Genomic DNA, 27,835 nt, shown 5'->3' with positions numbered 1-27,835 from the left:
GATGTCTCTGTGCACTGTGTATCATGTCATTTCTGTCTCACATATTTGCTACAGTATTACAGTATAAAAGTACTGTATATCAGCAAGCTGCAATAGTCTCTATTGATCCCTAAATCCTTAACCCTTTCATGATAATCTTTGTATCATAAATATAGTAAGATAGTATTTGCAGACTGTAGTTAATAGGTATAATTGTTTAAGTAGATTGCCATCTTATTATAAGGGAATACACATTCAGTGGTCCCAAGGGACATTCTTGTATGACTGACAGGTGAACTAAAAATGCCAGACTGCTGAAGCAGATGATCAGTTATCTGGGTGATCAGAAGTGTGGCGTCAAGGTGCTGTGGTTTCATTTCCACACAATTGATTTTTGTTTGAAGTAAGGCTGCATGTTGTGAAAACCAAGACACTTTTAATTAAGCCCAATGACACTGTGATTGCGCAAGACCTCACTAGTGACTCACCTTTTCACTGTTTACACAGACAATATAAGTGTTGATTGTGCTATTGTTAATAATATTTGAATCTGAAATAAATAACAATAGAAATAGCAGTAATAATAATAGTAATAATAATCATAAGAATAATGTGTTTCTGGTTTTAAGCCCACAACCAAGCCATGAAAGCTATAACTGATATAAATATCCATGTTATAAATTAAGCCCTGAACTAATTGTACTACACATCTTTTACATTTTAAAGAAGGAACCAAATTCATAAATATTCTGAAAAGCATTAAATATTTGACATCGTGAGCATACACAAGCACCTCTCCAGGGGTTCAAGGTCTACCAACAATGACCACAAGAACAGTTAAAGTTTTCAAGTCATGCGAGTGCGGTGACGTGTGCACTTCAATAGAAAAATGTCAGTTCTCTTAAAGCTGTGTGTGTAAGTGGTGTGTGTGTGTGTGTGTGTGTGTGTGTGTGTGTGTGTGTGTGTGTGTATGTGTGTGTGTGTGTGTGTGTGTGTGTGTGTGTCTGAGTCTTCATCTGCTTATGTGCGTGCCTGTGCAGAGCAAGTGAGCATGTGCCTGACACTGTGTAACTACTGTAAAGCAAACACGTTCACATCTTTTCCATAAAAGCAGAATCAACAGTGATTTGATACGCTACCAAATGAGTTTGTCACATTAGCTGCAATTAAGGACAAATCCTAAAATAGTCAAATACAAACAGTAATATTTTTGTTTTTCATTTTTCTGCTCTAACTCATACCAACAATGGTGTAAATTTTGTTGTGCTTGATAGACAAAACTAAAACTTTTTTAGATTATTCTAAAATATTTTTTTTCAATCCCTCCTTGAGGTCAATTTGCTCTTCATCTAAAGTATTAACAGTTGTCCCTTTTTCGCTTTAAAACACCAAATCAACAGGTATGTCCAAATGCACCTATGTCTTCTCAAAAAATATATAATTTCAATCACAACAAAATAATAACAGTTCTATAAATCATGTCATTTTTTTATCAACAAGTCGTCTTTAAATCGTCCAGGGCTGCCAGCCAGATGTCCAATGACCATTTCACTGACCAAGTCACGTTCATCTAACAGTAGTTTATCTCTGACAGTAGTAGATTATCTGTTCTCATCTTCAAGTTTCAAGTTTGGGCAAAGTGTTTTTGTTTTTTTGGAGGGTGGGGCGTCACTATTTCCTGTTCACAGGCAGCTTCAGACACAGTTCACTTCCAGCGGAAACAATGGGCAGGTTGTTGTCACGGTGATGGCCAATCAGGTGGCTGATGCTCTCAAATATGTGATCTTTTGTTCGGACCTTTAAAGGAGAAATGGTGTGTTTAAATACTGTACAAAGAATACAACTTCAAACACACACACGCACACGCACACGCACACGCACACACACACACACACACAGTTCCTCACCGTGCCCTCTGGGTCCACCAGTAGCAGGTGTTTGGCAGCTCCATTGTGCATCCCTGTGAGAACATAGGAGCCTGGATTAGTGGTGCTCTTCCGCACCAGGAAATCTCCATCTTCCTTCAGCAGCTTCTCAGCATCCCTGCGACTCATCTCATGGTGGTACCATGGCTGGCCCTCCAGTTCCTCCTGGGCCCGGAAGGCCACTGCGCGCACTAACAAGGGGCTGGAGTTGTCCACTGAGGTTGCTTTGTGCAGCCCTGGTGCCTGGGACTGTGTAAGGATGGCATCCTCAAATGGCTCTACAGGATTACAAAAAGGTACAGGTAGCATTTGATTTCAAGTTAATTTTAATTTAAGTTTTATAAAATTAGTAAGAACTAAACATTTTAAGTTCTCAATAGTTCAGTGGAAATCACGTCAGGAATAAAAATGCTAAGACCAAAGACCAAACAAACCATAAGAGTTGCCAGGGTTGACACGTACTATGCAAGAAATATAAATGACAGCATCTTAACAGAGTGTTGCCATTTGACAATAATAAAAAGAAAAAGAAAAAGCATACAACATTTGTTTAAAGAACTGGAATAAGACATGTCTTATCATTGACATAAATAGGCACATATCTAATGGAATATAACCTGACCAACAAAAGAATGTAATTCTGGAAAAAAAGCTTTTGACCAGACCTATAATTAGCCTGTCTGTTGCTGCTGTAAGCGGTTCTGAACTCTTACTCATATCAAACACGTCCTTCCGGGGACTGTCTTTGTTGAGCGCTCCGAGTCCACCCTCAGGTGAAGGCTCCATTTCTGCCTGAAGAGCAGCCAGGACCTGGGCGTCTATGTGCTGCGTGTTGACATAGGTGGGGGGCTCCCCTGTTTTTGGTACTGAACTCTTCCCCTCCGGCATACTATATATGTCACAAGAGCCTGCTGCAAAGGAAAAAAGAGGGGATGTGAGCCAAAGTTGCACCAGAAAATCAGGTATACATTTGTTCATTTACGTTCTTAAAGTACTATGAGAGACGGAAACTTGATTAGACCTTGCTGGACGAGCATGGGTCTGCCCTGGTAGTACGTGTGGTCTACTGGACCCTGAAACAGAGTAAACAGCAAAAATGGGTATGTTCAATATATAAGGATTGCTAATAAGGATTAGTTGGGCTTTTTTTCAACACGTAACAGCCCATAACAATCGGATCTCTGATGCATGAGTCAAACTCACTGATCGAGATAATTACCATCACTCCAATTCTTCTCACTTTAAGTTGCTTTTAATAGAACCAGTGTCAATGCTTTAATAACAATTAATAAACTTCTTGAAAAAAGAAAGCTCAGTAAAATATCAGTAGATATCTAATTGCACTATTGGTGGATATGGACAGTTCATTAGTCAAGGGTAGAGACACTTCAAAGGTATGGCTTGTACCCATCATTGAACTTCTTAGCCCATAGAGGTTAACACACCTGTCCGCCCTCAGCCCCACCAGCTGATTGGCTAGTAAGTCTGGCATCAATGAAGCCGCCTGGGGGTGGCATCTTCCCTGGGATGTTGTTATAGTAAGGATGATCATGACAATCCTCATCCTCCTCAGTCCATGGAGACTCCTCCATACTCAACACCCTTTGAGGACCAGTGGCCAAGACAGGGAGAGGGTGAGTCAGAGAGACAACGGAAAGAAGTGAACAGCAAGGGAGTGTGTGTGTGTGTGTGTGTGTGTGTGTGTGTGTGTGTGTGTGTGTGTGTGTGTGTGTGTGTTTGTGTGTGTGTGTGCGCGCACGTGCATGAAAGTAGTCTCCTCTATGGTACACAATCAGGTGTGAAACTAGAGACTTCACCTATCGTGCAATGAGGACAGCTTGCTGGAGGGGCACTGCATGTACAACTGGAAGCGCAGGTCAAAGGCTTGCCCAATGGTGCTGATGACATCCTGGGCCAGGCCATCAGAACATTCCACAATGTGGCACGCTATCAAAACAAACGGATGTGCCATCAGTTCTTCTCTCTCACCACTGGAGGCCAAGTGTTGGTTTCATAACTGATGCTGATGTTTTTATGAATGTGAATATTATTATTAAACTGACTGATCAACCACAACTTACCCCTGCGGTTCACTGGGTCTTTTGCTACATATGCAACATAATCAGTTGTATCCTGCAATAAAAAATACATGTAGTAGATTAGTAAATATGCACTCATGTCATGTGAACTACTATGACAATAAAATGAATGTTTTTTTGGTGTCTTACTGGATCTCCACCAGATGCAAAGGAAATGGACTGCATATGATGATTAGCAATGATCTGTAATCACAACACAGATAGTCAAATGGACCTCTTCAGAATCCTCAAGAAACCAAATGAGTCCATTTGGTCTACTCAGGGCATTTTACAACTCACCTGTTTGGAATCTGGTGTCATCAGGTTCAGGCTGCTGGTAGAGATGTTTAAGTTGATACTCATCCCAGAGAACTGCAGGTTACTTTTGCCCAGGATACTGGACAAGGCTTTGGAAGGAGGCTGAAAAGGTAAGGTTACATCTCATTTGAAGGAACAAAACACTGCAAAGGGCAATGCATGATAACAACTGTAGCAACAACAACAACATTAAACATTAAAATAATAATAATATACCCCACAAAATATTCTAATATTGTAATATATAAAGTTTGACAATACAGTTCTAAATACACACTTCACAGACCTTACAGAATATTGCCAGAAAGGCAGTGTACTTCCTGTAAACACAACAGTGCCCTCTAGCAACAAAATATAGTAATGTTCATAATGTTGAAAATATGTGTATATAATATACTAGCATACACATTGACACACAGACACACACACAAATGTACATGCACAGCGCGCGCACACATACACACACACACACACACACACACACACACACACACACACACACACACACACACACACACACACACACACACACACACACACACACACACAGGAGCAGGGTTTGCAGCTCTGCCTCCTGATTAGCGGCGCTCTGCACTACATGAGTCACAAGGCACGCAGTGCACGCTGGGGGCTGTGTGCACGCCTACGCATGCTGTACCACGCCACCCACCCCCCACACACCTCCTCTCTGCTCTGCTCTGCACACACACAGCCTCTCGCTGCAGCCTCCTTCCCTCTCTCTCTTCCCACAGCCTTTTTCCTGGCTTATCTCACAATTTCTTTCTACAGTTTGATTCATCCTGTTGTTTCTTTAACATCGTTCCCATTTGTCCATCGTTCCCCGGCCCTCATTGGCTCATCCACTCTTCCTGTCTTATTTCCTCTCACCTGACTATTCCATTTAATTTGTCCATCTTAAGCATGACGTACCTTTCTCTTACGGAGTGCACTTTTGGCACCTGGGACAGCTTCACACACCAGGCTGATGGCCTCCCTGATGTGGAGAAGAGCGTGTGTTCATGCATTGGGGGGGGGAGAAAACGGAGTAAATCAGAGTGAGGTTCTGTAATAACATAACAAATACCAGCCTCCTCATACACAATGTATTATAAAAAGTTTGTCATATAACAGACAAAACAGAAAATAATAGTCAATTGTAAGATCTGGAAACAGGCCAGCCACTATGGATACAAAACAAATATGCAATTAACAGATGTGTAGTAAAGGCATTCTATTAATAGGGCGTGTTGACATCCCATCCCTCTGTTGTCAGGGGAGAGGAGCTCTGAATGGCTCTGTGCCACCGCTGTTGCTGCTGACTCCAGGAAGTCAAGTAGAAAAGTGGACGTGACACCCCACAGCCATCACATCTGACATTGCCCTCTGCCTCGGACCGTATCAGCGCACATAGCCGGCCCTTTGCACTCGATATCTAAACCAAACATCTCCTCTGCAGCGCAACACAAAACATCTGACGTCGGATCTTCTGCACAGGAGTCAGTCTCTCACCTTGTTATTTGTGATCTCGTGTTGAAATCCAAAGATCTCATGGACCGCAGGACTTCTATGCAACCTAAATACTACAAAAGGAAGAGAAAGGGGTCACTTTTGCAATAGCTAAGGGAATGTAAAAGCTTTGACATTTAATGTTAAACTGCAAACATCCTGCCTAATTGCAATATAAAAATGATTGATACTCTCCAGCCAAGAATGCTGTACTAGACATGAAGCCTACGTTTTTAGTTAGTCACATTAGCCTCTCTTGAATAAACCTGATGCCATCGCATTTGTATTTCAACTCTTACATAGTAGGTCATAATACGCATGCTAAGAGCACAAACTCTAGGAAATGATGCAATGTAGATATTTTAGGGTTTTAATTGAAGTATAATTATAGATTCTGCTAAGGATTCACACACAAGGATGAAATGTTCACAGAAATGTTTAGCCACGAAGACCATTTTCTCTTTTTTCCATTTTCTCTTTTTTCAAAAAGAGTTCAGAGAGTTCAACTTTAAAAATAATAATGAATTGCATTATTTCAGACAATAAGGGTTAGATAACATGACCAAAGGCAACAAACAAATGATCCTCTAAATGTAATAGAAAAATGACAGGATCTTAAAATGTTTTCTCCCATTCCATACGCCTTTGTCCAATACATGGCTACAAAGACACACAGCTAAACTCCAGAACAGAATGAGAGGCACACTGCTTTAGTGGCTACAGTTGTGTACCTGCTTCATCTGAGATGTACTCACAATATTCAACTCTCACCACACTTTATCTATTAATCTGGTTGCATCTTGATCCCATGTGGTGAAATATCCACCCACATGCAGCATCACCTCTGACTAATATCACTGGCAGAGAACATTTTGTTCTGGGAAAAATCAAGCTCAGGAATCTCACTCTCATACAGACCCTTTTCATGTACGATGTCATCGTAAACACGTGTGTGTAATTAAAGCAACAGATGAAGCATTTTTTATGTAATTAATGTGAACTTAAATTTTACGTTATGGTTGCACAGTAAAGAAATGTGCTATACATTTACTTGATGCTATATGACAAGGTTTTTTTCTAATCTTATCTATAGGTGTAAGTGCAGCCTACAATAAGGTCCTTCACAGTAAATTTGTCATAGTTGGTGGAGGGATATACACTAAGTGGCCTGATCTTTAGCAATACGGGATGCATACACACACATATCTACAGAACCCTGCAGGGGACATAGGCAACAAATATAATATTGTGTACATCATACTGTGTGAACGGGATATTGCACTGTTTCTTTAAAAAACTGATATGCCACTTATGCAATGCATATGCAACAATTTGCCACTATTTGAAGCATGTTTTAAAATTGGTATCATCTTCAAATGAATTTGCATAGTATATGGTGATGTGAAGAACAAATAAACACACCTGTCTTTCCAACTAGCCACCTAGGCTATGCACTATGCAGTTCTGTGGTCCGGCCACCCTGCGAAAATGCACGCCATCGCCACATATATTGCCAAACGACATGTTAGCAAGCCTTTTATCAGTGCCAAGTATGCTGATGTTGGTGTTTGTAAGTGTTTTGCATGCTTTTTCAGTAGTTAACCTGCTAGTTTTCGAACAAAAATCCTTACTGCTGCTTTAATATGTGGCCACAAAACACGGATCTGTGCCCACAATTTTTTTATAATTCCCAGCCCAGAACAGGATCACATGGAATTGAGGAAATCTTTTCAAATTTCATTCACTGAGTGTTATTCCCTATTCTCTGTCTCTATCTGTAGCTTTTCCCTCTGTGAAAATAAAAATCGAATAAGTGCATCCCTGTCTATTGTAATTGTGACACCATAGCCTTACTGCAGCCTTACTGCCGTGGCACAGGACACCATAGCCCTACTGCAGCCTTACTGCCGTGGCACAGGACACCATAGCCCTACTGCAGCCTTACTGCCGTGGCACAGGACACCATAGCCCTACTGCAGCCTTACTGCCGTGGCACAGGACACCATAGCCCTACTGCAGCCTTACTGCCGTGGCACAGGACACCATAGCCCTACTGCAGCCTTACTGCCGTTGCACAGGACACCATAGCCCTACTGCCGTGGCACAGGACACCATAGCCCTACTGCAGCCTTACTGCCGTTGCACAGGACACCATAGCCCTACTGCAGCCTTACTGCCGTGGCACAGGACACCATAGCCCTACTGCAGCCTTACTGCCGTTGCACAGGACACTGATACTGTTTTGCACCTATAAGCTGAACCAGCTAAGGGTACTTCTATTTGTAATATTTGTAATTGTGGTGAGACGACTCAAGCAAGATTATGCATCTCCATTTCAATAGCAATATACATCTTTGCCATAACATGAGCAGCTGGAAAATCTTACATTATCTTTTTTGGAGTCCATGAAAAATGTACAAAAGGGAACTCCTTTAAAAAAAAAAAAAATCAAAGACAAAAAACTTTTCACACACATTTCAGGCCTGGATTTTTTTAACAGTGTGATTACCATAAGATCAATTTGTATTCAATAGTTCAATTTACAATCACCTCTGAAACAACCCACATGCGCAAATGAGTTTAGATGCCATGGTGGTTACCCACAACAAATATCTCAAATTAAGCAAACCGAAGAAAGAGAGTTCTGTCTCAAGAGTGATGTTTTAATAATGAATAGTGTGTTACAAAGTTTACATTAAAAGAGGAAAATGTTTTGCATTTTTTCATATACATGAGTAACATGTCAAACCACTGTGGCACAAATGATCTCGGAAGGCTTTTGTCTCGTTTACACTGGCATGGCACATATCCGTTTCATGCCACTTTCGAGCAAAAAAGAGAGGAATGTCTTTCACCATGTAGTGTAAACATTACCAAAGTATCTTGCAAATTGACTTGCATCCATCACCATTATACACTTGCTCATACAATCAACTTCACAGCTTAAAACAATATTTGGGTGTAATGAGTTTAAACAGTCCTTGGCTTTCAGCTGAGATGAATAAAGAGAGCCTCTACCAACAACCATCTTCATTTTTCGCTTCCTTTCTAGCTTCCCTGCTTCCCATGCGAAGGCTGCAGGTTTGAGTCCAGTGCTTCTCAGAATGCAACTTACATAGAGTTTGCATTTTTGAAGGCTTGTATTTAATTTCATGAACAGTCTCTCACAAAGTGTTAATTCGGTTCAAAATTGAAGAATGTGCTATGTCCATGTCACAAGTTAGGCCCACTACCTCTCACCAGAGCCAATGTATCACTTGTCTCTTACTGCCGTTGTATGGGAGTGAGTAGAAAAATGTCACAATGTTATATTATCATTGCAAACTCAGGATTGGTTGATTGTCAGAAATAAAATTAAAACTTTTCTGTCCAAACCACACATCCATTCAGCTACTGAGAGCTGTATACTGGATACCACACCTGTCAATGGGCCCTGACATTTAGACAAGGGTGCACCACAGTGAACCCTAAAAGAACCGCTAGGCAACCACTTGCTTTAAAATGTCAACAAGGATTGGATTAACTAGTTCCTACATTAACTAAGTGACTATGATTTGGTGGTCAGTCAGATACCTGTTTGAGGTTGGCGCGCTTGGCCCATTTGTCATGGTGGGTCTCACCACTGTTAAGCTAAAGTTACACCAGAGATTTTAAATAGGCTCCGCCTATGTAAAGACTGCACTATTGACTTATTTTCCCCACTAGCACTAGATGGCATACTGCCACCTGTTTTACTGGAGGGGAGGGCAACAAGAACACATCACTAAGACTGAGACTGATTATTCCAGTTATGTATGCCAGTTATGAAAGGTTATAAATACGGGAGATTCAAAGGAAACTATTCAAATGGGAGGACCGTGGGAGAGAAGGCTAAAATACGAGAGAAACCCAGAGGAAACAGGCTGACAGGTCTGTTCTTAGCCCCCAGAGTTACTGGTAACAAATGGGTAACTTTGTAGGCAGTAGCACCAGAAGCTGGAAGTGAATCTTAACTATAATGTAACAATAATAATGTACAACTATAGCAATTATGTATCAAAAAGCATACCTAATTTCAGTAAATATCAAATTCCGCTGTGCTGCAGTAAATACTCAGAAAACCTTCGTACTGCATTCAAACAGGCACGATAGTATCACCTTACTGTCCAGATGTGATGTTCTATAGTCCAGCTCCCCTTTTTCTAAGATTTCTTAAAACATTTTAAGCAAGTTTCTGAATTCCTCTCAAAATAATCTCCTCAATGATAACGTATCTAGCTTCAACAATGGCTACCTCTTAACTGGAGTACCTCAGGGCTTAGTACTTGGAGCCCATTTCAATTTACACCACCTCCTTTATCACCTACCTATATTATCTGCTCCGATGCATTCTCTTACCATTGCTTTAGCGATGACATTCAACTGTACTTATCCATCCCTCCTGATAAGTCCACAATTTTGGCTTGAATCGGACTTGCCCAGGATTCCAAAATAACATTAGCATCCAACCTGCCTCTACTTAGCTTCTCTGAACATGTGGCTCTGTTATGAGATCGCTTTCTGTCATGAGGTCAATACTCAACTCCTTGTGCTGGATCATCTGGAGAGTATACTATTGCAATGCTCTTCTAGTTGGCCTCTGGCACATGTGGTGAGACCATCACCGATGATCCATCTAGTCTTTGATCAGCCAAAGAGGTCACTCCTCCGTTGATTTATGTGCACTGGCTCCCTGTCGCTGTTTGAATTAAATTGAAATTATTAGGGGCTACCAATGTTGATATATTTATTAAACTTTTGTTGTTAAAATTGTATTTAGTTTGTTGTTTAAATTCATAATGTATTCATACATTTGATTGTAATAAGAAATACATATTTGTATATAAAGTCCTTGATAAAGTAAAGATTTGTAAGTGACATTTTTCCTTATTCTTCCTTAAGTAGAAGATAGAATGAAAGTTATCTGACATAATTCATATGTCCTAAATATGACAATTCTGTGCAAAAGCTAAAAGCTAAGCTAGAGGTGTAGGGGCATTGCAGTGAAAATCATCAATCTTTGTCTTTTGTCATTTGAAGTGACAAAGATTCCTTGTGGAATACTCCAGTCATCAACAGGGTGTACTTCATGTAAACACTGTTATTTTGTTTTAACTTATTAAACAATTTATAAAAGGAAAAAATCATTGCTATTCCCTCTCAGCTGTTGTGATTATACATTGAAACTCTTCCCTAAGATTAGTCACACCTGTCTTGCTTGGACTACGGAGGGTGCTTCTTGCACCTAGCAGCTTTTGCAGGGTATGGACCCCAGAGGAATTTCAAAGCATTAGGCCCTTGCCAACATTCATGATATTTAAACAAACAAAGCTAGAGTGCAAAGGCAGAGAAGATTATTCTCTCTGGAAATGGTATTTGGTTCCAAAACCAAAACACACAAACACATGTAAATATGTGTAAACACAGAAACACATGTAAACAAACACACATATACAAAGTATGCTAAATCACTACAGACACTACTACCAAGTCACATAAATCATAAAGGTTAGGTTGGACAATATTCAAAATGTTCCCTTAGACCTGTGATATCACTTGAAACAGCAAATATCCATGAGACCTTAGACCACAGCTCCAAGAAGTTACTTTTGAGAACACAATTCAGAGTAGAGTTTAAAGGGTTTAACATCTGTAAATATGACTTCAGTAACAGTCACAATGAACTGTTCCACAATCAGACCATTGAATATACTGATATAACTGTATTGCTAATTAGATTAGACTTGGTTTTGTCCTATTATGCCAGTGTAATATGTAGTACACTTGTTGTTTTAGACTGTGCTAAGAAAGTTCAAAGTCGGCTGATAAATTAAGTGACAACGCAACTTCTATGACTATGGTTGTGAACACAAATTTAGTTGCCATTGCAGGCATAAATAGACACAGAAAATAAACCACCCAAGATATATTGAGGCAAATTATACAGCAAAGCCACTGGCGGACGGATAGACTGATTGCTGACTGGTTGGATGGAATATTTAATTTCAGGTGGTAGTTATCCCAAACTCATGAAAGTAAATGTGCCACCAAAATATAATAGGAAAGAAATATTGTAAGAACACATCTAAAACAATTAGCACTGGATGTATATTTGATTGCAAGCTTTTTCCACAGTGTCAATTGGGTTCTAAATAGAGCAGAGGCAAACTGTCTTTGGCTGTTTTTACACTTTGCTCGTGTGGCGGCTTTCCAGTGACAATGAAGATTGTGAAACAGTTTAGGTGAAAGGGTGGTGGCGTGAACTTAATGGCTAGGAAATGATGTGGGTTCAGGTAAAGTTGTAACTTTATGTGACCTTCTCTGAGTTTACGTTTCCCAAAATACTTGAACTTGTCATTTTCTGCCGTCATACAAGATAATGGCAGTAATTTGCTCCCGTTATCTTATAAATAACATGAACAAGTATGGTCAAAATACTGTGGCTCCACAAACTGCAGCTACACGAAAACATCTCACCACTCCATGATTGTTCCTTAATGTTATGTTGCATGTTATGGAGCCAGAGGTGATATATCTTTTTTATTTATTGACTAATTCGGTGTAGCCTATTCTACGAAATCAAAATGGCCACTCGTTTCTTGCCCAACACTAGGTCAACTATAACTAGGATAGATGTGATATTAGTCAGCCAATTACCTTCACTTTACCTCCAACCTCCTCTCAAGCTCACCTAACCTTTCTGAATCACCTGAGCTTGATGACTCATCCCCAGTTTCCTCAGAGAAGACAAGAGCTGTTTTCTGCGGCCTGCTGCGGCCCTGGCTCTTATTCCACCTTCAACATTTTTGAACCACACTTAAAATGGCCTCAGTTCTCCCTGTGCAGTCAGGGGTTTTACTGAAGAGCATCACAATGATTTCAGGACATTTAAGTCATTGTTACTTTTATTCACAATTTGACAAAATTTCTACAAAAAAGCTTTGGATGAGAATATGCTATTGTTAAACAGGTAGATGCTAATGGTAAGGTAGCATAATTATTTTTAGTGTCAGTGTATATCATCAGCTGCATTTGTATAGTTAAGCAGTTATGTTCTTTTTAAGGTCAGCCTACCTCTCAAAAGGAAAAGGCGTCAGTCCTGCAACCAACCTAGCTTTAGTGCAGCTCAGGTTTTGCTATAATCAACAACTGTTTGAGAGAGAAGAACTTGTTAGACTGTATTTTTGTACCCATCAATCTGCAAGCTGTGGTTTTGGTGATGACAGAGAACATGCTCTCATTTTAAATGAGACTATGAAAAAATGTCAGCCATGACAGGGTCAAATGTTGCAATTGGATTCAGACGTTATAGGTATGAAGTCATGGAAAACTGTGCAGAAAACCATATAGCTAGGCCTTTGCTGAGGTAATATATCCTGTGACTCATTTTGGTACTTGGTGTTTGTCTGATTTACTGTCTCTATGTTGCATTGCATTACACTGCTGTGAACTCAGTGCTCCTGGTGTAAGATACAAGCTGTTAAAGACATTTTCAATGTAGGTCACATTGCCAGTCATTAGCTTTGCTCTTAGCCCAGTTAGAGTCCTATGGAATAGTTCTGACCACAATGAACGGAGAGCCGCTGTGGGTTAGCACCATAATGAAAAAAGTAAGTAGCCTAAATTCAACAAACTTGAGCAGTATGACATCGGATTTATGGAAATGCTAAATTAAGGTGTTTTGAATTTCCTGCTGCCCCAGACAAGCTGATCAAACACATACGTTGTCATATTTCCAGCATGTTTCCACCCATTTTACCTTAAAGTCTAGCTTTAACGCATTGGAAAGTGCCACCAATAGATAGCTGGATGGGAGCCTTTACTTGCTGCTTTTATACAACCTAGTGCAGAGCACTCAAGGTACATATTCAAGTTTTGTGGAAATTGTCCTTTGCAAAGCTTTCTAATGTAATCACAGTGTTGAAAAACATCCGTTCTCCATGTTGTTTTAAAAACATAGGTTGAAGCACCCATAAACCTAACTGAGGCCAGATGACCACTTCTAACGCATATCTTTCCACAGGGATTTAGTCACTGCAGACAATGTGTGCTTATGTGTGTCAGAAGAAATGTGTGTCAGAGGAAACACTGTCAATGTCAGTCATTGTCCTTTTAGCCTAATGGTGCGTGCTCTGTATGGCCTAGCACATGAGGCTAATTAAAAGTGCTGTGAGCAACATTGCTTGTTAAGTTCACTGCTATGACAGTGGACACATGGGGTGGAATGGAAGGGTTAACAACACAAAAGTCGACTTAAAAATATGATGCTAAAATAGTATAATCAAATACATGGAATACGGTGAGAGATGTAATAGGGTGAAAGAGATGGTGTAGAGATGGAGGGTGGAAAGACATAAATGGAGCAAAATTAGATGAGCTGAGAGAAACAGGAATTGACCCCACAGCTATATCGACTGAGCATGTCAAACCTACTCTTTTACGGTCCCTGAACAGCAGTGGTGTGATGGTGGTGCCGACAGACTCCCTCACACAGTTTAGGACTATAATAAAGGTAAATGATGCCTAATTCATGTTTAATTAACACCAGGCTTTACCTTACCAGTAAATATCTTCCAGTGTCAAAGAGTGAGGTTTTGTGATGGCAATGACAATGAGATGGCAATGAGTTGTGTAACAATAGAAAAAACCACATCACCATCCTTCTGTTCTTCCTCAGACTACTGTATGTACTCACAAACCAAACCTTTCATGTAATGTTCCTCACATTAACAATTATACCTCAATCAATTATACAAGAAATCCATCAAAGTATTCCATAGAGATACCTGTCATGCACTCATCATGAATAAATATTGCACAATTGTGTAGGAAGTAATTTTTCCATGATCAGTGCTACCTAGCCATGTAAAAACAAACATGTTTACATAGATCTTTGCCTCACTTCATTTTAATTGATGTTAAAAACAGTTCCTGTGCTAACAAGGACACTGCTCTCCGGCAGACTTGGCAGAGACAGCTGAGCTCTGTGCACCGTTCATACATAACAACCATTTCCTTGCATTCATAATGCACACAGGTACCAGGCCGAGGGGCTTAAAAAAGAACTTAATGACTCCTATGTACCACAAACATCATAATATAAGGAGACTAATTCCTCATGCATAACAAAACATAAGTAGGGACGCAATTCATTGACAGGGCTGTTCTGTATATAGCAGCCAGAAGGGCTTTTGTTTCGCCTTCAAAGATGTTTTTCTCCGCTTGTGCTTTTGCTTCTGTCTCCATGATGACCTTCTTTATCGTCTGAATTATTAAATGGCTGTTTTCTGCTCTTGTCCCTCACATCATCTTTGCATGCTGCCTTTGCCAATACAAGGGTGAAATATTACTAATCCAGCACACATCTTCACCCTCTCATCGTTCTTTTTTTCCCCTCAGAAAAATGAACTAGAAAATAGGGGAGGGAGAGAGAGAGAATGAAGCAGAGAGGGAGATAATAGAAGAAAAAAAGACTTACCTTTACAATATACGTCACACCGGGTCCAGAGATCTTCTCACTGGAGTGAAGCCATCCTTTGGGGGGCTTGTTCAACAGACCCCCAGCACTAGGGTTCCAGTCCTCCCCACCCTGCTGCATGTCTTCCATCCTCCCCTTTTTGCCTGCACTCATAGTGGCTGTGTCCTGCTGAGAGCACGGGGCTCCAGTGGAGGCTGATGCACAGGAGCCTGCGCCTGTGGCGGTTGGTGGAGCTGAGGGGCCAGGGTTACCTGAGCCTCCTCCTCCTTGTAGCTTGGACACGGCCAGGTCTTTGACAGCAGAGGGCAAGCCCTTGATGCCTAGAAGGCCACCAGAGTTGGCAAATTTCAAGTTGGACACCTTATTGATAAGGGTGCAAAGGGTGGTACCACCATCTTCTGGGTCGGTGGGGAGCCCCTCAACTGGTGGGGTGTAGGGAGGCTCACCAGAGGAAGCCGGAGTGGCCGAGAGCTTGGCGTTCATGGAGAGGCCGTGGAGAAGCTCATCGACAGACGTCACAGACTCATTCCTGAAGCGGTTGTATTTGGTACGGTGAAGCATGCCCTTCTATCTGCCTGCCTACAGATGCACTGGCAGATGCAATGCCCAGCTAATTATTTCCTCCTTTAACATAGCAAATGCTGTTCAAAGATGACAAAACTACACGGATGTATATAATACCTTAATCCCCCCCACCCCCTGCTCATTTGTGTTGGTGGCTGTGGTGGCTTTGCTGTTGCTCAGGCTGTTGTTATTGAAATCCAGCTCTGCAGTTCAGTGGCAGAAAATAAAATGCAAAACACACAATCCATGGGAACAGAGGATTTAAGAGGAAGGAGATAAAAAAAACTGTTTCCACAGTATGGTAGAAAGCTCGAATTTGCCGTCGTGGTCCACAGGAGCAGAGACAAGTCCAACGGTGGAGATGGCCAGCCTCTCTCCAATGACTGCCGGCTCACAGCAAAAGCATGACTCACTGATCTGAGAAGATCCTTCTCAACAAAAGGCTCACTGAACACTGCAAATCACTTCCTGTTACAAAAAAAATCCTCCCACTTACAGCACACTAGAACCAATCAATTCTCAAATTTCGCAGACTGATGCTTCCTCTCGGCAGCAGGAATGTTTTTTTTTCTTTTAATTCATCCGTGTTGAACAAACGGAAGGGAAAATGTAACAGAAGATGGGAAATATATTTTTTAGAAAAATCAATCCATTTACTGGTTGCTCCATTGTCTGTCAAGCAGTTAACACCATAAAAACCATTTCCTATTCATTTTTACAGAAAAACATCATGTCTATAAGCTATAACAGTAAATATCCATAAGCAAGCAACTCAAAATGCGATGTTCAGATGAACTCTTAATATAATCTCGTAGGGATACATTTAAGACCATTCAAATAGTATTGCTCTCCGCAAGGTCTTTATCCTTACATTAACTGAAAATCTAGACCTAATTTGTTCAGGGTGATGACATTAAGCCCCTTAACCAGTACAGAAAAAACACCCTCAAAATCTATAATGGTACATACTGTATCATATTACCAGTGTAAATTCAATAGACATATGTATAACTATACCTAAAATACTGATTCTAACATTTAAGAAATATAGGTATATGTATTGCCCTCAACGTCAATAGTTAACCTGGAAATATTAGTTGGCTTATGTAATCTTGCAATACCCATAGTAAGAGAAAATTTACAATAAATTAGTAAATATATAAAATCAACATACATGAAAGATTTTCTTCCATTGTTCAGCTGTGAATTGTTTTCTTTCTTCATTACACAGGCTAAAATCAAAGCCCAAACATAGTCATCTCTTAGCCTACCAATACATTCCCGCTTTTACTAAAATAGCCAAGCTCTTGTGGTGAATTTTTTTCTGAATAATTCATCATCACATAACACAATGTAAAGATGTAATCACAGCAGACAGGCTGGAAAACCATGAAGCCCACAAGACTACAGCTATAACAAGCTCTCGTCAAAGATTAGCCAAGCCATCTCTAAAGCCATCAACATTTTAACAAAAAAAACCATTCATGTAAAGGATCCAGAGAATTGTGAATCTGGAGACCGCCAGTCATTCATAAGCTTCCTGCTCTCACCTCCTGCTGCAGCATTCGTACTGCAGTGCCTCCCAACATCTCCTTCCTGCCTGCTAAAAAGAAGAAAAAAAAAACGCACGTTTGCTCTCTCCTGCTTGGAAACAACAGCAAAACACAAAAGGAGGGATGAGGGCTCCCTCTTAATGCACATTGAAAGAGACAGCAGGAAAAAAAACACAAAAGGAAAGAGAAAAACAATGGCAAGGAGAGCTGATGTCGAATATTATTTTCTCTTCGTGTGAATGGGAAAGCAGCTCGCATACCAATGTTTCTGTGAATGGAGAGAGGGCTCTCTGCCTCTGCAAAGCAATCCCTGGGGATCGAATGGTTCTATCCAATCAGAGGAGGGCTGGATGACTCATTCAGGGATGGCTTGCAGAATAGTGGAAGAGACCATTACAAGCATACATGTAGGTGGTCACATGTTTCATTTCTTTGTAGGTAATTGAATGGTATTTTTAAGCTGCTTTGAAATTGAAATCGTGCTATTACAGGGTTTTTTTCTATCCATAATTACGGACGCATGTTTTCTAAAATGTAAATGCTGCTTAGTATGCATCATTTCTTCTGTCGCAGTATGATAAATGACAGATGATTCATCAGTTTTGTGTCTGCAGGTTTTGAAGACTATTATACGATTATATGTCTGCTAAATTCATACAAGCTACTTAAATGGCAAGGATTTACATATGATTCTTTACATATTATTCTATTCCTCTATTTTATACAGATAATCTGCACAAGACTGGTCATTGAATGCTGGTTTTGTCTATAGCCTGTTCACTCATTATTTCAGTTCTAAATACATTTTAAATTAGGATTTATGCTTTGTCATCCACATGTCTCAGTGACCAGAAAAAAAGAGGTTAGTAAGCACTTTCGTATTTGTCTTGATAACAGAAACCTCTTCCTTCCTTGAATCACCTTGCAAACCTCTGGAATTTATGATGAGATTTATGTTGACCTGCGGTACAAATACAAATTATAAGACATATATTTGTTGGAGCCCACATATAACCAATGAACATGGGATAATACCAAATTTTGGGGTCTGGGGGCATGCTCCCCCATAAGATTTTTTTGAAAATAACCTTTTAAATTGTGTCCTCTAGTGGGTTTTAGGGAGAGAAATTAACAAATTTAGATTTAAAATATGGCACAAATAAAAACATATTGAAGACATCTGATGAGATTTTGTTTTGGATTTGAGTGAAGCAGGAGCACCCTGACCTGGGAGAGAAAGCTTAGGAGCAGCTACTACCCTTTGCCTACTCATATTTATGTGAGGCATCCTTCTCTGCAATGATCTGGTCAAAACAAAGCAGAGACAGCAGTTTCCTCCCTTTTTTTAAATAACCTTTTAAATAGTGTCCTCTAGTGGGTTTCAGGGAGAGAAATTAACAAATGTAGATTTAAAATTTGGCACAAAAATAAACATATTGAAGACATCTGCTGAGATAGGTGCTCTGTTCAAAACTCTCCCTCACTATATGACTTTTTTGATCGAGCAATATTCCATGACACCTGATACGATGCCAACGTGACCGTTTCAGAGTACTTCGTAAATTTCCCAAAAAGCAGAGTCTGTTTCTCTGACTGACGTATCAAAGTATGTACCTTGTGCTTGCCCAGCTCTGTGCCTTTAGGAACTCCTGGGCTATGTTAGCATTGTGTGTTGAGAGACTGCACTCCAAGTTCAAGGCTTTAAAATGTGACAGTGACGTCTGCATATTAAAGGCACCCAGTGCAACATTAGGGCATCAAAATAGAAATATTCTGGATAAGACAATCTTTATTTGATTTGATCTTTTGCGTCATTATTTGATACTTTGGGCGTTAAAAAGAGCGCTAAAACTAGCCGCAAGAGCGTAGCCCTTTATTTATTGGTGCCACCAATAAATAAATATTTGAAAAAAAAATAGCCTCTCCCCACCGGCGGTGCTGGCAGCGCGATTTTCTATCAGTTCTCACCACACAACGACGTCTCATCTTTGCTCATTGAATGTCGATATGTAATGGTATGGAGTTATTTAAACTTACTACGTGTAAAAAAGACTAGAAATTGAATGTTTATTTTTCGAGTCTCAAGCCTCTAATGTTGCACTGGGTGCCTTTAAGCAGAGGGGTTTTCCATTTCGCTCAGCAAATAATTCCTCCCATTCAGGCAAGAACATCCGATGTTCACCTTCATATTTTCGTTTAGCTTTTCGCTTTGCTGGATCCATGGCATTCTTTCAGTAGCTACTGCTAGTCTGGCTAGGAACTCTCTAAAACTGGGTGCACACATTAGAGTGTTTCACGTTACTTGAAGACATCTCTCAAGATCGAGTGATGACAAAATATACATGAATAATCGGACAGTATTTCCAAATATGTTGCGTGCAAAATGTTTATTTTACAATATGAAAATTCTGTACAACAAGCAGTGGCGCCTGGTGAATTTTTTTTAAAGGGGGGGCGCAGTTTGGCGGCGCGGTTTAAATAGCACTCCACAATGAGAAGAAAACAGGTTTTGAGTAGAATATTCTGTAAAGGACTAGCCTGACGATGTCATACTCATGATTCTAGTCAGAATATGAGTCTGATACCGAACCTTTGGGCTGTGATTATGGGGCGTGTTTCAACGAACCAGGAAAGAAAATGCCTATTCGCTGAATTGGATACCTAGAACCAATCAGAGCAACGTAGTAGCCTATTACCATCTGATAGATTAAACTTTTACCTGATCCCGTAGGAAGGACGGCAAAAACATCTTTTCAATCGAAAAATGCCTTGATCGCGTTTCTCTGTTCCTCTTTCAAAATGAATGCGCTGTCAATGTCTGTTGAGATATGCCTGCTCACGTTAATTAATTAGCATTAAGGCTACAAGCTACAGCTGGTTTCAATGGGTTTTTTGTGCACGCGTTAGCAATGATCTAACAATAATGGTCTAGAGAGCTTTAGTTAAGACAAACAATACTCTGCAACATTCGTGTTGCACATGCACAACTAACCGAGTCAATGTAGACATTAAAAAAAAAATTGTATAGATAGTTTAATTCACATAAGATATTCCCCACTAAGCACCTGAGACGCGGCCATCTTGGTCGGAGTTCGAATCTACCGGTTAATTCAACTCAAGCGTTGGTATCTGTCCATCAACGTATAAAGCCCGCCCTGACAATTTGATTGGTCCGGTTTTATCCGACCGATGCAGGCGCGCTGGAACCTCTTTCATGCCGGGGGTGCTGTGACGTCCCCCCCCCCCCCCACACTATAAAGTTGTCGTCCCCCCCCCAACAATAATTGTAAACACAAATAAATAATTTTGAATAATATAGTAATATGAAATAAAAGCCCGCCAACACAAGCGGTGCTAATTATAAGCATAAAACAATGTGTTTTTTAAGTGTTGAAAAATCATGATCCCCTATTCCTCAAAGTGTTTTGGTTCACATGCTATTTCCAATGGCTACCAATTCTGGCCCGCCAGCGCTTTTTTGGGAAAAAGGAAGTTTCTTGATGATGTAGCAATCTGTGTTCGAAAGAAAAAGGGAGTTTCTTTTGTGGTTGATGCAGTAATCTGTCTTTATTCCAGTAAAGTGCGCAATCTTTTTTCCAGTAAAGTGAGCAATATTTATTCACGTAAAGTGCAGTAACGAAGCACGTTAAACATACCCCGGATTCAGCATGCAGCTTGCAGATCTGAATAGGTCCAGACGACAACTTTTTCACTACTCTTTACTTCATTACTCTTTGAAATGTTACCATACATTGTCCCCCCCCTACAAAAATGGGATCATCACTTACAAGTATTGCCTATCGCCAATGAGAATCTAAACATGTAAACAGATCCAAAAAAATAAATGATCAACAACAACAAAACATACAACACGATCGATTATGTGGCATGTTCCAGATCTCGGCATAAATTATAAACGTCATTAACATTCACAACTCCTGTGAATCCACAATAAAGAATTCGAAAGTTTGGTCTTATTTTTTGGCTTATTGCTAGTCATTGCGACAGTAATGCGTGGGTGGAAAGTAGAAGAAGGTGCTGCAGCATCTCCATCTTCTAACTAGTCGCATTTTTGCCAAAATACGTTTTTCTTCATCAGTTACAGTACCAACTTCAGCACACACACGTGAACCTCATATAGCAAGATCTCCATGTATGCCTGTGATAACTAAAAACTAGCAAACCCATTTGTTTAACATTTATTTTCTTCCCCAACGCAAAAATATGTATTAAACCGTTTAAATATATATTTAATACATAATAATGAGTAAGAGCTTATTTATTTTTCCGGGCCTGGAGCTATAGGGGGAGCTACAGCGCCCTCAGCACCCCCCTTCCCGCGCCACTGGACCGATGAAACTCTCTCCCAATTAGCCCAGAGCCAGACCAAATCTACCTGACCAAAAATGTTGTGGGCTGGGTTTGGGCTGGTATCAAGGCTAGTAAAGGACTGTATATGTCTGCTTTCACTACATGAGATGGTACATATGGGTGTGGTCTGCAATGGGAATAGAGACCAATCAGCACTGGATTACATCAACATGAATGATTGTTACACTATACATAACCAATATTATTAAGTATGAACAGTATGAACTCATCCTTATTATTACATATAAGTCAATAGAAGAGAACCTATAAGAGAACATGCTAATGGATACTATTATGCTATAATTATGCTAATCGCAAATCGCTGCTAATAGCAATGTAAAGCCCACTTCAAGTTCTTACAACACAAAATGGTTAGCCAGCAACGACTGATTCCTTTAATTTCTTCATTTTCAAAATGACGCCACCAATTCAAGCTGCCACTTCAATGTAAAACTGTGAAAGGACCTCCTCAAAGCCTGTGTTGTCCATTCTGGCCTGGGCTACTGTAGAAACATAATGGCCCAACCTGGCAGGCTCCATGGAAGAAGGCCCGCTCCCTATGATATGAAGGCCTCTCAGCTAACGAAAACACAACAATTGGTAGTTACAGATGATATACTGTACATTATTAAAAACCACAATTATTGTGGCAAACTAGCCCAGGGAAAGGGACGTCGACACAGAAATCTCAGGTTGAAAGTTAAGTCCCATGCCCCATTCACCACATGACTGCGAGTGTCAAAGAACAACACAGAAGGCAGATGGTGTCAAACACGGGGGTGACACAGAAGACCCCAAGGTGGGCCCTCAACTTGACACAGAAGACCCCCAGGTGGTTAGGGACACCGCATCCCCTCTGGCCAGCAGCAACTATGCAGGAGATTCCCGGGTCAGCAACGGCAACACTGCGGCCTCTCTGGCCAGCAGCAGTGATGCAGTAGGCCTGGGCTGTCGGTGGCAACGTGGACTGCATTCCATCATCAGTGATGTAGTGGAAGTCCTCTTCCTCTGGCAATGGCAATACTGCCCACAAAACAATGTTTGGGTGTTTTTTAAACAAACATCACAGGCTATAGTGTAGGCCAGAGCCATAGAAAACAGAGTTGCGACAATTCCATTGACTCCCATTGTAAAAAATGGCGGACGACACTTCCGGGTTATGGAGACGGCAAAAGTTCCCAAGTTCCAACGGAGCCCCGTTTATTTCAACGGCGCGTCAAGAACAATTACTGGTAAGTTGATGAAATAACAGCATTTTAAAACGGATTTCACACTATTAAGCATTAGCTATCAGTAGTATACTCTTAGACATCGATATTTTTTTACATTTGGTTTGCATGAAATGTCGATGTTGATGTTAAACATGTAATGGATGTATGGACCTAACTGAAAGCTTGGTAACGGAGGCTAATGTGAGGTAATTAACGTGATCATTTCGTGAGGTAATTAACGTGATAAGTCCGAGATGAGACTTTTTGTTGCCAGGTGACATTATTATGTAAAGTTGTTTTGATTGTTAGGTTTTAAAACATTACCAAAATAATACCACTGCTGCTAATACTATTAGTGCAGTAATATAGTGTTGCCAGGCTGGTCTGCACACACACACACATACAATAATACAAGTGCTGTAATAGTGTTGCCAAGCTGGTGTGCTTTCAATGTGTGTCTGAAGAGGGTATCCCAGTGTTAGACAGACACGTGCTCAGTGTTACATTGTGTGTGTGTGTGTGTGTGTGTGTGTAATGAGAGTGTATAGAGAGTGTGGCTCTTCTGAAGCAAGCCTGTGTTTTGATCAGTGGGTTTACTAGAGAGAGCCAAAGCTAAAAACCTGTTCTTCCTCCTCTTGTCTCCCTCTCTTCCTTCTCTTCATCTTCATTCTCTTCTTTCTCCCTCTCTGTCTCCTCCTCTCCGCTCTTCTACCCCTGCTCTCTCTCCATCACCTCTTCATCCTCTGTCTCTTCTTGTTCTTCGATCCTCCTCTCCCCCTCCTCCTCTCCTTACTCTTCTTCCTCTCCTCCTCCTCCTCAGTGCACACAGGCAGTCCACCAATAGCAGGTCTCCTCCTGGCGCTGGTCGACCCAAGCCCATGCCATTATCTAGAAGTCTATCTCACCTATATCACCCATTGATATGATGCTGGCAATGTGTTATATCAAGTAAAGATTAAGCTCTAACTGCTGTGTTATTTAACCATTTTCCCTGACCCTGTTTACTTTTTTTAGGCTTTGCCTGGCTCCTCCTCCTGTCTGTGTGCTGCATCTGATTCTTAGGTGAGCTGGGCGAAAGGGGCTTGGAGTTGCGCTAATCTGGGGTCTGGGCCTTTAAAAGCGCTTCAGACCAGACTGGAGGGGGTCCGCGCTGCTCTGTCTCTCCCTCACCAATTTTGGATTTTGTTTGCTTATTCACTGCACCGCATTATACTTATTGCTTACACTTTTATTTTCCAACTCCAATACTGACTTCTGTTCAGTTTGATTCATTTAATGAATCTTATACATACATACTCTGCGTGTGACCTTCCCTTCTCTGTTCCCAGCTCTGAGCAAGGCTTATTTAATTACAGATGAAAAGCATGAGAAGGGTGTGAATGGAACTTTAATAAAAGATCTTGTTTGCTTGTGTATTGGTCTATTCCAGTCCATATTATTATTCCAGCTCATCAGCTCTGACATAAATTGCAACTGTGAATAGTTGCTTGTAGAGTTAGATTTGGTTCTATTGACTGTATTGATATATTCAGTCTTATTATACGGCTCTTCAGAACGTTTCAAAAAGCCCCGTTGATTTGAATGGGCCATCCCCAACGTTCGCAGGTACTTATTTTCATATAATGACCTGCATATAATGACCGCTGTGCTGTCAATGGCAACGGATTTTGTGCTTCTGATATAGGTCTTTCGTATCATTCCGAAAGTATTGAGTCCGGTAACTTATCAATGGAGTTTCAGCGGACGGTTGAGCAGCTGTGTTCTAAAGAATGTTCAACGTCTTTGAAGTTCAACGTCTTTGGCGAACTATTTCTCTGCTTTTTAACACTACGTATAGTAACAAATACATTGTAAAAAGACACACTGTGTTAAGTTATTTTTTTGTTTTGGCAAGTTGCCGTATAATAAGCGGGATAATGTATAGAACGCAGGTCCTTATCGGAAAACAAGTCCCTTCAGGGCGAAGCAAGACACCTCCGCTGCGCGTCGGTGTCCGGTTCACCCTGTCGGGACTTATTTTCCGATAAGGACCTGCGTTCTATACATTATCCCTTACATAATGAGTGGCTGTTTGATAGATCTGATACATGGCTCCATATTAAAATTGCCATGGTTCTGATGCATGTCCTACAAAAATAACTAAAATGTAATGTAATTTAATGTCCTTTAGTCTCCTACATGTCCTTTCAAAATAACTTAACTTGGTAATAAAGATACAAAGTACTTTGGAAAAGCTGATATTTAACAAAAGTGCTGAGAGTCCAATAACAGTACAAGTTAGATGGTAACTTGTTTATCGAAGTGCAAATGCAGAACGTAAGGATAGCACCACTCACGTAAGTAACCTAGCCAAGCTAACACGAACTTTTCCCTCCAAACGTGTATTATTATTATTATTTAAAAGTAATACATGCAGTACTTCCCATGTTTAACCACAGCTCAAAAGCATAACACACACTCAAATACGTTACATAGAGCATACGTGTGCTTACGATATGATATTTACCATGCAATAGCTCACTGTACCATACAAGTCAATGACAGTTTGCGGTTTCTTAGGAACTATTGAGGCTTGCCTGAACCACGTGACAGCCGTAGCGGCGACATCAAAGCGTGTCGCAACTCTGTTTTCTATGGCTCTGGTGTAGGCCAAAGTGAACTACAATCAAATGAAGACTCAAGGCATACTGATGAATAGCTTACAGCTTAAAATTGCCTTAAATAATGAAAATAATTTTCACAGGTCAGGATCAAAGTGTTTGGGGTATATTCATGCTTCGGGCCTTGGAATTCTTTGCCTCAGTAACGTCCATATTTTTCTTATAACGGGACACCTTGGCCGTTATCCTTTATCTCGGTCTTCTTATGTCCCAGAGCCAGCCACATCTCCTTTCCTTTCAAGCTGCTTTGACTGACTGTCCCTTGATGTTGCCAAGGCAACTCCCCTTCAGGCAAAAGCGTGGCCTAGACTAGATCATGTGATTTTTTTCCACAACCAATGACATGCTTGTTGGTCAAATTTCACTGCACGTTTGAACAGAGTCGGTTGAAATAGGTCCGTGTCGTGGCTGTAGAGTTGAAAGCAGTGACTCGTGGGAGCTACGATAATTGTTTAAATCGTCTTTGATAGACTGAAACATTGTTGATAAATAACGCTTTCCTAAAAAAAAAGTATGTCACAGAAGCAAATATACTACTCGGATAAATACACCGACGAGCATTATGAATACAGGTAAACTTTAGTCAACTTTAGCAAGCTAGGATATCTAGCTAGCTATCGACATTTATAATTCACACGCCTAGTTAGCGAGTGTCCACTAGCAAGATAGAAAACTTTTGGCTAGAATGAAAGGTTTGGCTAACATGCCTAGAATGATGTGAAATCACAGAAAGCAGATATTAAATGTTACCCTTCAGTCGTTCAGTTTATTCTATTTGAAATAATTCAGTTAACTCGGTTAGTGTAACGTTATAAATAATGTGAATTAAAGCTAACTTAACGTTAGCTGGCTAGTGTGTGGCCATTCTGCAGTCAAGCAAAAGAAGAAGACAAGAAATCACATCACTTTGCTTAATAGCATAACTTGGTGTACTTGTCCATGACATGATTTAAACTTTAAACTGTTAGCAAAATTGGGAAACGTTAGATAATCTATGTAACAATTTAGTGGAATTTCTAAAATCGTATGAAGGATGGAAGACGGCGTTATCTTGTAGTCACTTTGAAACTTTAACGTTGCATCTTAGTACCCAGAGTTATATTGTCGTGGCTAGGTCTGGGTCATGTTTTTAAAGTAACTAGAAGCCAGTAAGCTCAACGTGAGCTACTTATTTTGTCTGTGAAGGACTTTAAAGAATTGCAATTGATTTCGAGCAGGCATGTTGTATTACCCCGAGAACTGGCGAAGCAGGTCCCCAAATCGCATTTGATGTCAGAGGATGAGTGGCGGAGACTTGGGGTGCAACAGTCACTGGGTTGGATACACTACATGATCCACGAACCAGGTGAGATCTTTTTGAAGGATGGTATTACAAACCTGTACTGTAAACTGTTTATGAACTTATATTTCATTGTCCATTTTTTTTCCGCCAGAACCCCACATTCTCTTATTTCGAAGACCTCTTCCAAAGCTCTGATGGCAGGCAGAAAAGTGCTGCTCCTGGAACAGCTGTGCGCTTAATACTGGTATTCAGTGAATACTTTCAACCCATCAGCTTAATACCTCCTGTGCACGCGCTGTGTTTTCTCAGCTAAAAATATCAGTCAGCTCTCAAGTTGTGGTGGTTGCATTGCTGTAGCATGGACTTTTAGATCCAGAGGACTTGCTACTGAATTACCAGTGTATCCATAATCTGTTGATCATGTCTCAAATAAATGTATGAATATAATCAGGGGTGTTAATCTTGATGCTACTGCTGGTAAATTTAAATACTTACCATCCATTGAAATATCAAGAACCTCTGGCATGTATAAAAATGAACCTGACACCTATATGATTTGGAAAAACTTTAGTTTAATATCCCAGGCATCCAAAGTGTATCCTCAGTTTAAAGAGGATGCACATGACCATGCCTTGTTTTCTTTAGAACTTCAAAGTATACCTCGTTTCAGAACCTTTGTGTCTACATAAGAACAACTGAGTTGAGCTTTTTTATCTTCAGTGCCTGATAAGTGTTGTCTGTCTGTCAGTAAAATCAGTATTGTCCATGTATATGTTCATAAAGTAAGGCTGCAGACTTTAAGTAAAGGGTGTGTGTATGCCTGTGATCTGTACTGTGAAACATACGTGGATTAGGTTGTCACAAAAATCTTTCCTGTTTTCTTTAATTTAGT

At 40.4% G+C, this 27,835-nt stretch overlaps 2 protein-coding genes across 2 annotated transcripts; one reads left to right on the top strand and one right to left on the bottom strand.

Moving 5' to 3' along the window:
• Positions 1-1,650: 1,650 nt before the first annotated feature.
• Positions 1,651-15,863, bottom strand: shc3 (SHC (Src homology 2 domain containing) transforming protein 3; the record flags this gene model as incomplete). The annotated part of the gene is made up of 12 exons (XM_080847220.1): positions 1,651-1,776; positions 1,887-2,182; positions 2,618-2,815; positions 2,926-2,977; positions 3,350-3,506; positions 3,722-3,851; positions 3,986-4,037; positions 4,133-4,186; positions 4,283-4,402; positions 5,231-5,294; positions 5,810-5,880; positions 15,303-15,863. The coding sequence occupies 12 exons, from the start codon at positions 15,861-15,863 to the stop codon at positions 1,651-1,653; spliced, it is 1,881 nt and encodes a 626-aa protein (XP_080703346.1).
• A 10,248-nt stretch (positions 15,864-26,111) lies between these two features.
• Positions 26,112-27,167, top strand: LOC308372903 (cyclin-dependent kinases regulatory subunit 2). Its single transcript, XM_080848256.1, has 3 exons — positions 26,112-26,233; positions 26,879-27,006; positions 27,095-27,167. The coding sequence occupies exons 1-3, from the start codon at positions 26,175-26,177 to the stop codon at positions 27,136-27,138; spliced, it is 231 nt and encodes a 76-aa protein (XP_080704382.1). The 5' UTR covers positions 26,112-26,174; the 3' UTR covers positions 27,139-27,167.
• Positions 27,168-27,835: the final 668 nt, after the last annotated feature.

This window comes from Sprattus sprattus (genome assembly GCF_963457725.1).
Source record: "Sprattus sprattus genome assembly, chromosome: 11".
NCBI classification, from domain to species: Eukaryota; Metazoa; Chordata; class Actinopteri; order Clupeiformes; family Clupeidae; genus Sprattus; species Sprattus sprattus.
The sequence above is the reverse complement of the archived record's forward strand: the minus strand, read 5'-3'. Positions and strand labels throughout refer to the sequence as shown.

What these genes read in the sequence shown, in the direction of transcription:
- LOC308372903 (XM_080848256.1), top strand. Translation starts at nt 26,175, where the DNA reads ATGTCACAGAAGCAAATATACTACTCGGATAAATACACCGACGAGCAT. An exon ending in GACGAGCATTATGAATACAG is followed by an intron (nt 26,234 to 26,878) that starts GTAAACTTTAGT and finishes GATTTCGAGCAG; the next exon opens with GCATGTTGTATTACCCCGAG. An exon ending in CTACATGATCCACGAACCAG is followed by an intron (nt 27,007 to 27,094) that starts GTGAGATCTTTT and finishes TTTTTCCGCCAG; the next exon opens with AACCCCACATTCTCTTATTT.